The 15,190-nt window shown below is 34.2% G+C and overlaps 1 protein-coding gene across 1 annotated transcript in view; it reads right to left on the bottom strand.

Moving 5' to 3' along the window:
* Positions 1-14,514, bottom strand: part of LOC308418402 (killer cell lectin-like receptor 5) — a gene marked incomplete at both ends in the record, with an annotated part of 138,161 nt that extends 123,647 nt beyond the window's left edge. Inside the window, 3 exons of the mRNA XM_080913754.1 lie at positions 5,907-6,049; positions 8,141-8,359; positions 14,403-14,514. Of these exons, the coding sequence (XP_080769880.1) occupies positions 5,907-6,049; positions 8,141-8,359; positions 14,403-14,514 (474 nt within the window). The remainder of the gene's footprint in view (positions 1-5,906; positions 6,050-8,140; positions 8,360-14,402) is intronic.
* Between the last annotated feature and the right edge of the window lie 676 nt (positions 14,515-15,190).

Raw genomic sequence — 15,190 nt, 5'->3', positions numbered from 1 at the left:
CAGATTATTGCTCCTGCCCCTGGTTACCATAACTACATAGTAAGACCCTGTGGATCAAGATAATCCACACACTGACATCAACACATAAAGGAGTCAATCTCAAACCAATATGGAAGGAAATGCCTTCCCCTGGGCTGGATTTAATATGGTAAGTAGCTGTTTTGCAGGTTGCAGCAGGACTCAGCATGCTACAGTGCTGGACTGCTGGCATGATGTGCTATATGAAAAACAGATGCTTTCTTATTGGAATGGAGGCTTATACATTCCCACCAAATAAAGTTAAGTTGTATAACCCAAATCAAAACTTCAAAATTGGAGAGGTCACAGGCCCTAGTTTTGGTACAATCACTATAGGTGGTCAGGGGTTAAAATGAATTATTACCATTTATAGTTATTGTATAATCCTGTGCTGCTCTCAACCTCCATCAGAAAACCTTTTTTACACAGTGAGCTATAGTCCACATAAAGAAGCAGAATTGGTCCATGTGCCTAGAAAAGTTACTTATATGCTAATTTATAATAATGACATCTTCATCAAATTCTCCCCCTCCATACCAGCAGCAAAAGACAGGAAGCAGCAATGTAGAGGACATAGGAAGAATGTAAAAACAGAGAAGGGGAAAGCTGAGTGAAATGCAGTTTTCTGGTTAAGATGAAATTTTTACAAAGATCATTTCTTCAGAAGAAATTACTATTATTAGGTAACAGCTGCTTAGAAGGACAGATTGATTCGTTTTGAGGGTGTGACCACCAGTGTGTTTCCTTGTTCCAGGAGATAGCCTACAATCATGTACATATAAATAGTTAGTTACAAAGACAAGCATAAGATGGCCACATGTTAGAATTTTTAGTGAGACTGTGGAACAATATGTTCACATATGTCTAAGAGATAATAAATAAAATATAAATTATTAATAAATATATTCAGTTAATTTTTTTGCTGATTATGAGTAAACAACACATCGAATTTACACACCAGAACACTTTGAATTGGATCGTAGGGCATAGATAGATAGATAGATAGATAGATAGATAGATAGATAGATAGATAGATAGATAGATTGAACAATTCTATAAGGTAACAACCACAAAAAATGTCAAATGAATGTCTGAGAGATCCACACTCATTCTATCAGGTATGATGTTCAGTCACTTCAAAACATTTTAAGTTGTTGACCTTATAATGCTCTACACATATTAGAAAACACAATCCTGAGATGTACTCAGTATTCAGCTACCTTTGGTCAGTTCTTTGAACATTCAATTTATGTCTGTAAATTTTTCTCAGACACCACCTCATACAATGTGTCCTTAAGTGTGAGTTCCATAGAAAATGAGGCAAGCCATGTGAAATGATAGAAAAACCTTTGCCCACAATCCTCCCAATTCACCCAGTACTATAAGGGTCTAAAGTCTTAAACTTACAGTTTACAAGGGCTATTGTCAATCCATGCCCATTCTTCTTTGTCTTTATTATATGACAATCCAATCCAGTAATTGCCTGGAGTACTCTGAAGCTGAAGGAACCTCTGTAAGGAAAACAACACAGGTTCTGAAGCAATTTCAGTCTTTTGATGAGAGAAGACCATTCAGAATAAGTCCAAGCATTCCTGTGTCGTTTCAGATGTCTTGCGTTCATACTCTGTTCCAACATGTTTATTTCATAAAGTGAAATCTTACTAGAATCACATTTATTTTTTTTACAACTTTATTTGAAAAACAAAGATAAATGTACAGATTTTAAGCATTTTTTGCATAAAAGTATACAATACATTTTTGTCAGTACTTGTTTTTTTTAAAGGTTTGATAGTGAGATTAAGATCTTACTAGTTAAAATGAGCATAAAGTACATGTAAAACAATATGTAACATGGAAATAGTCAAAGTTTTCTTGGTGTGTAAAGATTTTTTTTTTTTTTTTTTTTTTTTTTTTTTTTACAATGAGCAAACAGTACATGTAATACAGGGTGTAACCTGGAATTTGTCAATGTGTTCTTGGTTGGTAAGGATTGAGCAAAACTTTTTTTTGTTGTTTTGTTTTGTTTTCTTTTTTTTCTTGGACTTCACACAGTCTGTGAATTGTTTCTGGGGCAGTGCGAGCCTCTGGGGTACAGAAATAGGCATGTGAATCAATGGAATAGAATAGAAGATCCATAAATGAGCCCTCACGTATATGGTCATCTGATTTTTCGCAAAGGAGCCATAAACATTCAATGGTAAAAGGACAGCCTATTCAACAAATGGTGCTGGTCCAACTGGCACTGAGCATGCAGAAGAATGAAAATAGACCCTTTCTTATCTCCCTGTACAAAGCTCAAGTGTAAGTGGATGAAAGATCTCCACATTAAACCAGATACACTGAAACTATTAGAGGAGAAAGTAGGGAAAACTTTAGAACACATAGGCACAGGAGAAAATTTTCTGAACAAAATACCAATGGCTCAAGCTCTAAGGTCAAAGATTAACAAATGGGACTTAATGAGATTGCAAAGTTTCTGCAAGGCTAAGGATATTGTCAAGAAAACAAAATGGAAGCCAACACAATGGGAAAAGATCTTTTACCACATCAGACAGAGGCCTAATATCCAAGGTATACAAAGAACTCAAAAAGCTAGACACCAGAGAACCAAACAACCCTATTTGAAAATGGGGTACAGAGCTAAACAAAACGTTCTCAACTGAGGAATATTGAATGGCTGAGGAACACCTGAGGAAGTGCTCAACATCCTTAGCCATCAGGGAAATGCAAATCAAAACAACCCTAAGATTCCACCTCACACCATTCAGATTGGCCAAGATCCAAAATACAGATGACAACAGATGTTGGCGAGGTTGCGGAGAAAGAGGAACACTTCTCCACTGTTGGCGGGGTTGTAAACTGATACAACCACTCTGGAAATCAGTCTGGTGATACCTCAGAAAATTGGACATAATACTACCTGAAGACCCAGCTATTCCACTTCTGGGCATATACCCCAGAGACACTTTAATACACAACAAAGATATATGCACCACAATGTTCATAGCGGCTCTATTTATAATAGCCAGAAGCTGGAAAGTACCCAGATGTCCTTCAATAGATGAATGGATACAAAAATTGTGGTATATTTACACAATAGAAGTACATTTAAATAGTCATTTAATAAGTTACTTAAAAAATAAACTAAAGGTGTCATAAGACATTGGGATCATGGCATGACTATGTTTGTAGACCAAATCTCGCTATTTAACCAAGGCTGTCATGAATCTCACAATCTTACTACTTAAGGTAGGATTTTTTTTTTAGATTTTAGCATTTTCTTTGACTGATATAACAGTTCATTCATTGCCTCTTTTGTGCCTAAACTAAAAAGAGAATTCTCAACAGAACAAACTTTATTATCTAACTAGCACCTTAATAAATGGTTTAAGTCCCTGGGCAATGTGTAAATACAAATCGGAATAGCTCTGAAATTTCTTCTTGCACCAATAAGAAGGGCTAAAATTAAAAATACAAGTGATAGCACATGTTGGCAAGGATTTGGGGAAAGGAGAAGACTACTCCACTGCTGTTGTGATGAGATATTTGTATGAACACTTTGAAAATCAATTTGGTGGTTTTTCAGAAAAATTGCAATAGTTCTGTGCAAAGCCCAGCTATACCAATCTGTGACATATACCTGAAAATTGTCCCACCATTCCACAAATAATCACTCCAGCTATGTTCATAACAATTTATTTTTTTATAGCCAAAAACTGAAAATGCCTTAGATGTTCTTCCACTGAAGAATTGATAGAGAAAATATGGTACATCTGCTCAATAAAATACTATTCAGCCCTGTTAAAAAAAAGTTCATGGGTTTTGCACACAAATGGATGGAACTTGAGAATATTATCATGAGTAATATAACCAAGCCCTAAAAGGATATGAATGGCATATATTCTCTTATAAGTGGATATTAGCAATCAAATAATGAAGTCCATGCTACACACCACAGACTGAAGTTTATGAACAGGAAGAATTTCAAGACCAAGGATGCTTCACTTTCACTAGGAAGCAAGGATGGAATAGTCATAGAAGGTATATGGAGGGAGGAAGCTAATTTGGAGAAGAAATCATGAGAGAAGTGAGGATTCAAGTCAGTTGTAGCAGGCATCAGGGGGAGTATTTATTTCCATGATATTTATTGGAAGTCTGTAACTTATGTGGAGTTTGCAGGGGTCATTTCTGGAAAGATATGGAAACCATAGATAGGGAAGGGAAACAAGAATCAGTGGGGTTGTCATTAGTTATGACTTTATGAAACCTGATGAAGCTGCATTCTATGGACAGGAAAGAACCCAGGGGGTATAATAGTGAAACCAACAAACTCACAAAACTTTTGATCCAAAACTCATTTTGTCTACAAGTAACGCAAAGAATGTTTATGGAGCAAAGACTGAGGGAAGAGACAACCAATAGCTAACTCAAACTGAGACATATTTTCTTGGAAAACCATCAGTCCCTGACCCTATTAACAATATTTTGCTATGCTTGCATACAGGAGGCTACCTCCAGTACCAGCTTTTGTGAGGCTCCTTCGAGCCCCTGACTCATACATAAATAGATGCACCCAGCCAAACAGTGGATGGAATTGTAGACTTTTTTGGAAGAAAAGGAAGAAAGATTTTGGGACATGAATGAGATACATACTCCACAGAAAGAGAAACATAATCAACTAACCTGGAACCCTGGATCTCTCACAGACCGAATCATCAAACAAAGAAAATACAAGGGGCTAAACCTCGTCTTCGCTGAACATGTGCAGCTTGGTTTTCATTGTGGGTACAAACAAGTGAAGCAGCCACTATCCCAAAAACTGTTGCCTGTACATGGGTCATGTTATTCTAGCTGGGCTTCTTTGTCTGGCCTCAGTGGAAGAGGATTCACCTAGACTCATGGCTCTTGATGTGCTGTGGTTTGTGGATCCCCACATAACCCCACCCTGTCCTAAGAGTATGTAGGGTAGAATATGTGTGAATTATGAGAGGGGTGACCAGGAGAAGGGTAGTAAGCAAGATGTAAAATGAATAAGTGAAATAGTAGAAGTAGTAATTAAAATAATAATAACAGTTAAAAATTTAGATTGATTAGTGTTATTATAATACATGGAAAATTATAGTAATATTTGATATAAAAATTTGCTTCATGTTATTTAAAAATGTAATATATCATTGTATAAATATTCTACTATGTTAGAAATAACAACATTGTGAAGGTGATCCTAAAATTAATTCTCTTGAAAAATATAGTCTTTGTATTTGAAAAGATTTCATTTATAATAATGCATTTCAAAAATGAGAGAATCTTGGAAACTTTGTCTTCCTTTAAATATTCAATTCTAAAGGTGCATAATGTTTTAACAATACATAAGGATACTATGCAATAAATATTGTGAATAATTTCTTTGGAAATCACCATGTAGCTAACTGATCAAGCATTTAATTCCACATTTCTCACATTATCTCATTTGCAGACAGATCCAGAGCTCAACTACTTTCCTTGTTGTCCTCTGATTACTTATCTCAGAAAGCTTCACTTCCAGGTTCTAAAGAGCAAACCCTACACAGAGGGGGTTTCTTGGCACTCTATGAGTATAAATGTTTGCCAACAACAGGGTGTGCAATGCCAAAGAAATAAACCTCATCAGGTAAAGACATGATTTCTGAGAGATTCTTTTACAGACTCCTGAGAAAAAAGAAAGACTGAAAGATACAAGTATCTCTGTAGTAATGACTTTCCTCTCAACAGAGATGTGCCACACTGTATTCTTCATATGACAGGTTATCCATATACAAATGAAAAAAAAAAAAAACCTGGATTTAGTTAACTCATTATTCAGGGATAAATATAGAGCCTAAGGAAATAAAAAGATATGTCTACAATACCAGTTCATCCTTGTTATCAATCTTCAGAAGGGATAAGCTGTAATTCTGGCAGGTCTGTTTACATCCACTCCATGTTCTTTTGTCCATGATGAAATAATAACATTTTATACCAAGGCAGAACCAGTGTACTTCAACACCTTTGCCTGTAACAGTGAAGATGCATGGTTAAATTTATTGTTTACTGGTATTCTGCTTTCAGTACAACATATTAATTAAGCTTGTTATAAACAGAGAGAGAAAGCAAGTGAGATAGGGAAATAAAATGAGTGCAAAGTAAAATCTTGCAAGTTTCAAAAGATGAGATTCTATAATGCTGAGTCCTCTGAAAACTCAGGAGCTATATAAAATTTTTATAACATAAAGATATATCAATGTTTCATATATTCATCATGAATACAACTGTAACAAATATGTAGTACATACACAGAAAAGAAGACTATTTATCCTTTAAAGAGAAGTGATTCAGATGGACATGATGACTTATATCTATAACATGAGCATTCTAAAGGGAAAGGCAAAAAGTATACCACCAGTTTGTGGTCATCGTAAACTAAGTGATAACTTTCAGGCCAGCCTTGGCTACGTTTTGAGTTCCAGTCATAATGGGATACAGAAGGACCAAATGTCTCACACCAAACCAAATAGTTCTAACCTATGTGACAAACATGAATGAGCTTGAGGATAGTGTGTAAAGTAAAACAAACTATGCCTAGGACCATGATTCTCTGCAGAGAAGGTTTCTAAAACAACAAAGTTCTATTAAGGATTGTGAGATACTAGGGATGAAGGGCAGGCAATGAACACTTGCTACTCAGAAGCAACTAAAGAAATAGCAAAATTATAGATCTACTGTAATGCACTGTAAACACACTGATCCACACACTACTGTACACTTAGCGTTTTGCTATGATCTGTGTTGGCTTTCTTAACTTAAATAAAATAAGAGATATCAGAGGGAGGTTTTGATGTTGATTGCCTGTTCTCCTGATTATGATGATGCCATCAATGGTGTGCCCACAATGTGCTAATGTTTCAAGCTGAATATATTAAAATGTCTGTTGTTTGTTTAGCAAGATCACCTCAATATGAATATCTTATTTAGAAAGGTGATGTAATGGTCCATGAACTATTGACAAACTTTATCTCTAACCTTAAGTTTTCTATGAAGAGATATCATGTGCAGGTCAGACTAGCCTGGTCTTTGCTGGGATGTCTATATTGTCCTCAAAGATGTAATTCTCTTTCCTTAACATCATAATCATAGGGATTACAAGCTACCCTTTACAGACAATAAAGTTATTTTAATGTAATAACACAAAACTTTTTCCATTTGTTTAAAAGTATTCAAAGATGCAATTGGAGCTTTTTTCCTGTCACAAATTTTATAATGTATCAATTTTAAATGTATCAGTCTTTGCATGTGAGAATCCTCACATCCTCCTCTCACAGCCCAATGAGATTGTATAAAGGAGATCTTTGTGAACTCTAAATCCAATAAATAATATTTAGTGGTGATAAATAAACTGTGTCAATTAAAGATGACCAGTCACATTGAAGGGCAAGAAAGGTTCCTTGTGACACTTTATATTTTCATCTTTCCATCCTCATTCCCTGTCACTGATATTGTCACATATTGACCACATCATGGTCAAGCTCCTTTGTCTGCTGCAGGGAGCATCCCTTTTATTACAAACAGTACAAACACTCAATACATCAAAGATGAATAGTACACACACATACTCACACACACAAACAGAAAGAGAGAGAGAGAGAGAGAGAGAGAGAGAGAGAGAGAGAGAGAGAGAGAGAGAGAGAGAAAGAGAGAATTGTTTTTAAACTGTATCTATGCAAATTCTCTATGTTTATTTTTGCTAAATTGTTGATAAATATACCCTTACTAAAAATTCCCATGCTTTATCAGCAACAAATTTTGAGATTCAGATTATTTTATAGACAAAACAACCAAATTCTCCGGGTGACTGATTGAAAATTCCATACACACAGAATAATAAGAGTGCCAAATAGACACTGATTTCTAGAAACTAAAAGACCCTCTTTATCCAAACAGGTATTTTTGGTTCTCTAGATAAGTACATGAAATAAGGAGCCCCCAAACCATTAACTTGGAGATCACTAGCATCTTACGCTGCTTGTAGGAGTTTAAAGTTTCTGATGAAAAAAAAATAATAGATAATAATGTAACTCTATATTCGTTATATTCCCCTGTTCCATACCTGTGTGCTCTGAGGAATGTAAAACAATCTTGGTTTCACTGTACCATATTTTCTGTTCTCTATTGAGGGAGTCCAGGAGATCATTGCTTGCACTACATCTTTCAGACATATTTCTCAGTATTTCTTCCTTTAAGTCAATGTCAGTTTGCATGGTGCGACAGTTAGGGTGGCAATTTAAAATTTCTGACAGTTCTTGTTTGTATTGATTATACTGAAAAACTAAATTAATTACACACATCAAACCAAAAATGCTTGGAAATAGTACATATATAAAATTCAGATTAGAGAAAAATCTTCATTTTGACAGATAACACATCAATATTTTTACTGTTACTTTAACATTTATAAACCAGCACTTCAATTAACTCACTAAAGTAAGATATACATAATTTTTCTATAGTTATGTTGATTATAAAGTACATTATAGGATTGCTGAGTAACCAGAGGAGCTTCAGGGGTGCTCTCCCTCCTGAGCCGGGGAGGAGAGGCTTTCAGGAATTCTCAGGGGGCAGATCAACCAGTATAGCCTGACAACAGACAGTTCCAGCCAGGGCCAGAGCCAGCCTATTGTCATCAGGACCTAGAGTCTGTCTGCAGATGGTGAGGCACCCAGAAGAGCAGCAGGAGAGCTCTTCCTCCTGACCCTACAGGTGAATCCAAACGTCCTCTACTGTGACTATCAGGTGAGAGGCTTCCAGGAACTCTTAGGGTACAGGCAGTGCAATGCAGCGCAGCATGTGACCAGGTGGTTCCAGCCCAAAATCAGAGCTGGTCCACCGCCATCAGAACTCAGCCTACTCACAGAGAACTGAACACCCTGGATCAATCTCTTTCCTGTGCCCTCAGGCCCAAAGACCCACAGGACAGATAATCTCCAGACAGAGAAAATAAGATCACCTAGCATCACAGAAAACAAGCTGGCAAGAGGCGAATACAATAACCTAAGAAACTGAAACCAAGATGACCTGGCAACATCGGGATTCAGTTCTCCCACCACAGCAGATAGTGGATATACCAACATACCAAAAAAAAAAAAAAAAAAAAAAAAAAAAAAAAAAAAAAGACTAGGACTTAAAATCATACTTCATGATGATGATGGAGGCCTTCAAGAAGCATATAAATAACTCCCTTAAAGAATTACAAAACAACGAGGAGAAAACATGTAAAAACCCTTAGAAAAACATAAAAATCACTTAGAGAGCTACAAGAAAACACAACCAAATAGTTAAGGAATTGACAATAAAAGTAGAAAGAATAAAAAAACCCAAAAGAAGATAACCCTGGACATAGAAAACCTGGGAAATAGATCAGGAGTCATAGATGTAAGTATCACAACCAAAATATAAGAGACATAAAAGAGAGTCTCTGGGGCAGAAGATTCCATAAACAACAAACAAACAAACAAAAACTTTGACACAACAGTCAAAGAAAATGCAAAAATAAAAAGCTCCTAACTGAAAACATCCAGGACACAATGAAAAGTTCAAACCTAAGAATAATAGGTTTAGAAGAGGGCAAAGACTCCCAGCTAATAAGCCCACTAAATAGATTCAAGAAAATCATAGAAGAAAACTTCTGCAACAGAAAGAGTTGACCAGGAATATACAATAACCATACAGAACTCCACATAGATTGCAATAAAAGAGAAATCCCTACCCCAACACATAATAGTCAAAACAACAAATGTACAAAACAAATAAAAAAATACTAAAAGCAATAAGGGAAAAAGGACAAGTAACATGAATGTAGACCAATCACAATGACACCAGACATTTCAACAGAGACATTAAATGCTAGAAGATCCAAAACGGACTTCTTACAGACCCTAAGAGAATACAAATGCCAGCCCAGGTTACTAAATCCCACAAAACTCTCAATTATGATAGGTGAAGAAACCAAGATATTTTAGGACAAAAGCAAATTTAAACAATATCTGTCCATATACTAATTCCTATAAAAGGTATTAGATAGAAAATTGCAACACAGGGAAAAAAATACACCCTAATAAAAGCAACAAAATAATCTCCTTGCAACAAACCCAAAATAAGAAAACCACACAAATATAATTTTACCTCTAACAGCAAAAATATCAGAAAAATATCACTATTCCTTAATATCATTTAACATAAATGAACTCAATTCTACAATTAAACAACAACAACAACAAAGACTATCAGACTGGATATGTAAACAGGATCTAGCTTTTTGCTGGATACAGAAAACTCATCTGAGTGCCAAAGACAGACACTACCTCAGAGTAAAGGCTGAGAAAAAATTTCCAAGCCAATGCCCCTAAGAAACAAACTCGAGTAGCCATTTTAATATCAAACAAAATAGGTTTTCAACCAAAGATTACCAAAAACAATAAAGATACTTTTTTCTCATGAAATGAAAAAAAAATCTACCAAGATGAACTCTCAATCCTAAATATGTATCCTTCAATTAAAAGGGCACCCACGTTCATAAAAGAAATTCTACTAATACTCAAAGAATATATTGCTCCACAAATAATAATAGTTGGAGACTTCAATACCCCAAGCTCATCAATGGACAGATCATAGGAGCAGAAATTGAACAAAGACACATTGAAACTAATAAAAGTTATGAACAAAATTGTTATAAGAAATATCTATAGAGCATTTTATCTTAAAACAAAAAAATATACTTTCTTATCAGAACCTCATGGTATCCTTTCAAAAATTGACCATATAGTCATTCACAAAAGAGGCCTCAACAGAAACATAGGGAAGCAGAACAAGCTCTACTCAATGATAACTTGGTCAAGGAAGAAATAAAGAAATTAAGGTTTTTTTTAAGAATTTAACAAAAATGAAGGCACAACATATCCAAATTTATGGGATTCAATAAAAGCAATACTAAGAAGAAATGTCATAGCTCTGAGCATCTCAAAGAAGAAACTGGGGAGAGCATACAAAAGCATCTTTACAGCACAGCTGGAAGCTCTAGAGCAATAAGAAGCAGATACATCCAAGTAGATGGCAGGAAATAATCAATCTCAGAACAGAAATCAACCAAGTAGAAACAAAAAGAACCATATAAAGATTCAACAAAACCAGGAGCCGTTTCTTTGTTTTGTTTTTTTTTTTTTTTTGACAACAATCAACATGATTGACAAACCCTTAGCATGGTAACAAGAGAGCACAGAGAGAGTATCCACATTAACAAAATCAGAAATGAAAGGTAAGACATAAAACAGAAACTAAGGATATTCAGGAAATCATCAGATACTGTGACAAAAGAGTATATTCAACAAAACAAGAAAATCTAGAGGAAATGGATAAATTTCTAGACAGATACCAGGTAGCAAAGTTAAATCATGACCAGATAAACCATCTAAAAAGTCTCATGACCTATAAAGAAATAGAAATAGTCATCAAAGCCTTCCATATATATATATATATATATATATATATATATATATATATATATATATATATATGGTGGAAAATATGGTGGAAGTGACTTCCAGTTACTTCATTTCTTAAAACAAAACCTTATAAACAAATACCTACATAAAATATTAAGTGAATACTTGACAATCCATGAAAATCTGAACTATAAAAATGTTTTAAGAATGAGACAATTCTTGTTGGATGATATGGAATGCAAAATATCCACATATATAGATATGTTTTAACACAGCCCAGAAGTGAATTACTCTGTAAATTTGTAGGAATACAATAATGCTTAGCATTTAAGGTATCTCTAAAATGAAGTCTTTTTACTTAAACATGACCTCAATATGCATTAAAGAAAAAAAAAAAAAGAGTAGCTTTGTTGCACTTTTTTTTTTCACATAATGTTTATATTACATTCAAAATTACATGAGCTCAGAAGATAGATTATCACTATGTCCTCAGAAGGAACATAACCATGAATGAGAAACAACAGAGCTGCTCCCAAGATCCCCAAAGCTATCAGATTAGGTATGAAAGAGAAAAGAACACCACAGTTTGTCACAAAAAGTTATTAAAGTTCACAGATTATGAGTCATCCCCTGATGAGTGAGTAGCTGCATTGTTCATGTCTGAAGCTATTCTTTAGGCAGAAGGTCAAAGAAGATATATCACAATTACTCACAGTTTGTCACCAACACTGCAACTGATGCCACGCGAAGGGAAATAAGGATTCCAAGTGCTATCACAGTGACCATCCAGGAGACTAAACACATTTAAATCAACAAAACAAAAGAAAATCAACACAATAAAAAGACCACATCTCAACATTTATTACAATTTTGTTGCATGGAGACAAGGGAAAATTTTGCACAAATCTATGATGTGAAATGAGTGAATCTGTGCTCTCAAAATTGTAAATTTCTACCTAAAATGTATCCACTCTAGAAATGCTACAGATCTGAAGTATCACAAAATTAAAAAAAAAAAAAAAAAAAAAAAGCCTTAGTTTGTATTGTGAATCTTCTTGACTCAGGCAAGTAGGAACTCAATGATAGGCATGAGTTCCATAGGAACAAATTACATTCTAAAAAATGTGCTGGGGGCATAGATACTATCAAAGAACAAGATACCAAACTGAGGCTTGCAGTCCACTGCAAAAAATAACTGAGGAAAGAGAGGAAGGTAAGAGAGTTGGATATTCTTTAGAACTAGTAAGAAATAATAGTTGTTCTGGGCCTGATCTGTGTACAACCTCATCCTGAAAAGGCCTGTAAGTCAACTATTTCTTTTTCCTGCAATTTTATAATTTCTCTATAATACTCAGTATTTTAGTATGTCTAACGCGTTTGGAATCTGAAACTCGGGTCTCTGATTACCACTACATAAAAAAAAACAAACAAACAAACAACAAAAAAAAAAAAACAAAAAACCAGAGAGAGAGAAAGAAAAGAAAAGAAAAGAAAAGAAAAGGAAAGAAAAGAAAAGAAAAGAAAAAAGGACAAAAAGAGATCTCATTTTGGGCCACGTCTGTGGCAGTGTGTACTGAATAATTAAAAAGTGAATAAAATTCATATTTTCACAGTTTCATTAATAAACAATTATTTTTGTTATTTGTGGAATTCACACTGGGGTTTACTCACTCCCCCACACAATAATCCTTTTATCCCTTCTCCCTTAATCTGCAACCTTCTTCTCAGGAGGAAAATTTTCTTCTGACTGACAACTATTGTTGCCAATAGCATTTGATGCTGTGATATTTATGACAATTAAAACACTTTTTTTGAAGGTTGAAAGACTTTTTAATGCAATAGCTACATTTCCTTATGAGTCTGTTAGTCTGGAATATTAAATTTTTTAATCACTTTGGGTTTTTTATTTTTATTAGTTTTAAAGGTTTCAGAATTGTTCATGAATAGACTAAAAATTTAAAAAAATTCTAATGGTTTCTCACTTCTTGATTATCAATAAAATGTTTTCTTACAGATTCCCATATTTCTAACCAGCCAATCTGATTTATCCCCTTACCAGCAAACATCTAAAATGTAGATCTAGGTTTATAAATATTTTTTATTTAAAAACATGATCGATTTGTTTTGTAAGTTTAGTTCTGAACAATTGTGTACATAATTATTCTCCAACTAATACTCTTTTGTTACCTCTCACCCTTCTACAATAAAAAAAAAACAAATAAAATGAAACATTATTTTTTTCAACAATAGCAACTTGGGTATTTTTAAATTATGCAGTTTATAATACATTTTTTCCATCTGAACTTCTTTTTTTAACTTTATTTTAAAAAACAAAGGTAAATGTAGAGATTTTAAGCATTTTTAGCATAAAAGTATACAATACATTTTTGTCAGTACTTGTTTTTTTTTTCAAGGTTTGATAGTGTGATTACAATCTTACTAGTTACAATGAGCATAAATTACATGTAAAACAAGATGTAACCTGGAAATAGTCAAAGTTTTCTTGGTGTGTAAAGATTTTTTTTTTTTTTTTACAATGAGCAAACAGTACATGTAATAATGTAATACAGGGTGTAACCCGGAATTTGTCAATGTGTTCTTGGTGGGTCAGGATTGAACATGACGTTTTTTTTTTTGTTGTTGTTTTGTTTTGTTTTGTTTTTTTTTCTTGGACTTCACAAAGTCTGTGAGTTGTTTCTGGGGCAGTGCGAGCCTCTGGGGTTAGCATCCCACTATCAGTGACTGCATATTATGTCTGTTCTTTTGTGACTGGATTATCTCACTCAGCAGCACATATACTAAAATTGGAACGATACAGAGAAGATTAGATATAATACATTTTTAAAAGAAAGTTTAGACACTTAAAACACTTACCTCTGGGTCCAGCTTTTTTAGGACGCCAAGTTTTCTTAAACCTCACCTGGTTCTGCAACCCTGAAGACTTATGAAATCTCACAGTTGAGAAAGTGGCACCCTGCTCACTCATCATGGGAGAACGTGCAGTATCTTCTTTGTCAAATATGTTCTTGAGTGTTTTCTAAAGATAAATTTAAAATGTCAACCTTTAGGAAGATACATGGAATGATGATAGAGAGGCATGGGAAAGGGTGGGTTGGACTAACTCAGTTAATGATCCAAACACTCAGACATTAACTAACCTTGATTTCTTTACAGGTGAAAACCCTTTACAGATGTTTGTTAAAATTGTTTATATTTCTAATGGTAACAGAAATTTCTAAGACATATAGAAAGAATCCAAAATTTACTACTATGTAATTATAATATTGACACAGCCAGTTTGTTAAAATTATTCAGCACATAAAAATGTTAGTTAAAATTGATATCATTGAAAATCATTTAAAAAAACGTTTTAAAAATCTATCCAAATAGCAAAGAGTCAAATATTAGAAATTCTCAATATGAGTTCTCTCACTCTACCTACCTATGAGTTCCAGGGATCAAACTCAGATATTTAGACAGGATTTCTTTAGCAAGTTCATTTAAATACTGACCAAATTAACCTTTATCCTATTAGCATATCTTTCAGATGGATAATACATAAACATTTGACACATAAAGAGTCATGGACTCCATCGATCCCTCTTCCTTAATTTCTTATCACAAAAGTCCCAACATATTTCAAAAGAAAATAACCAGTTCAG

The sequence above is a fragment of the Micromys minutus genome (assembly GCF_963924665.1).
Source record: "Micromys minutus genome assembly, chromosome: 3".
Classification (NCBI taxonomy): domain Eukaryota; kingdom Metazoa; phylum Chordata; class Mammalia; order Rodentia; family Muridae; genus Micromys; species Micromys minutus.
This window is presented reverse-complemented; position numbering and strand designations above follow the sequence as displayed.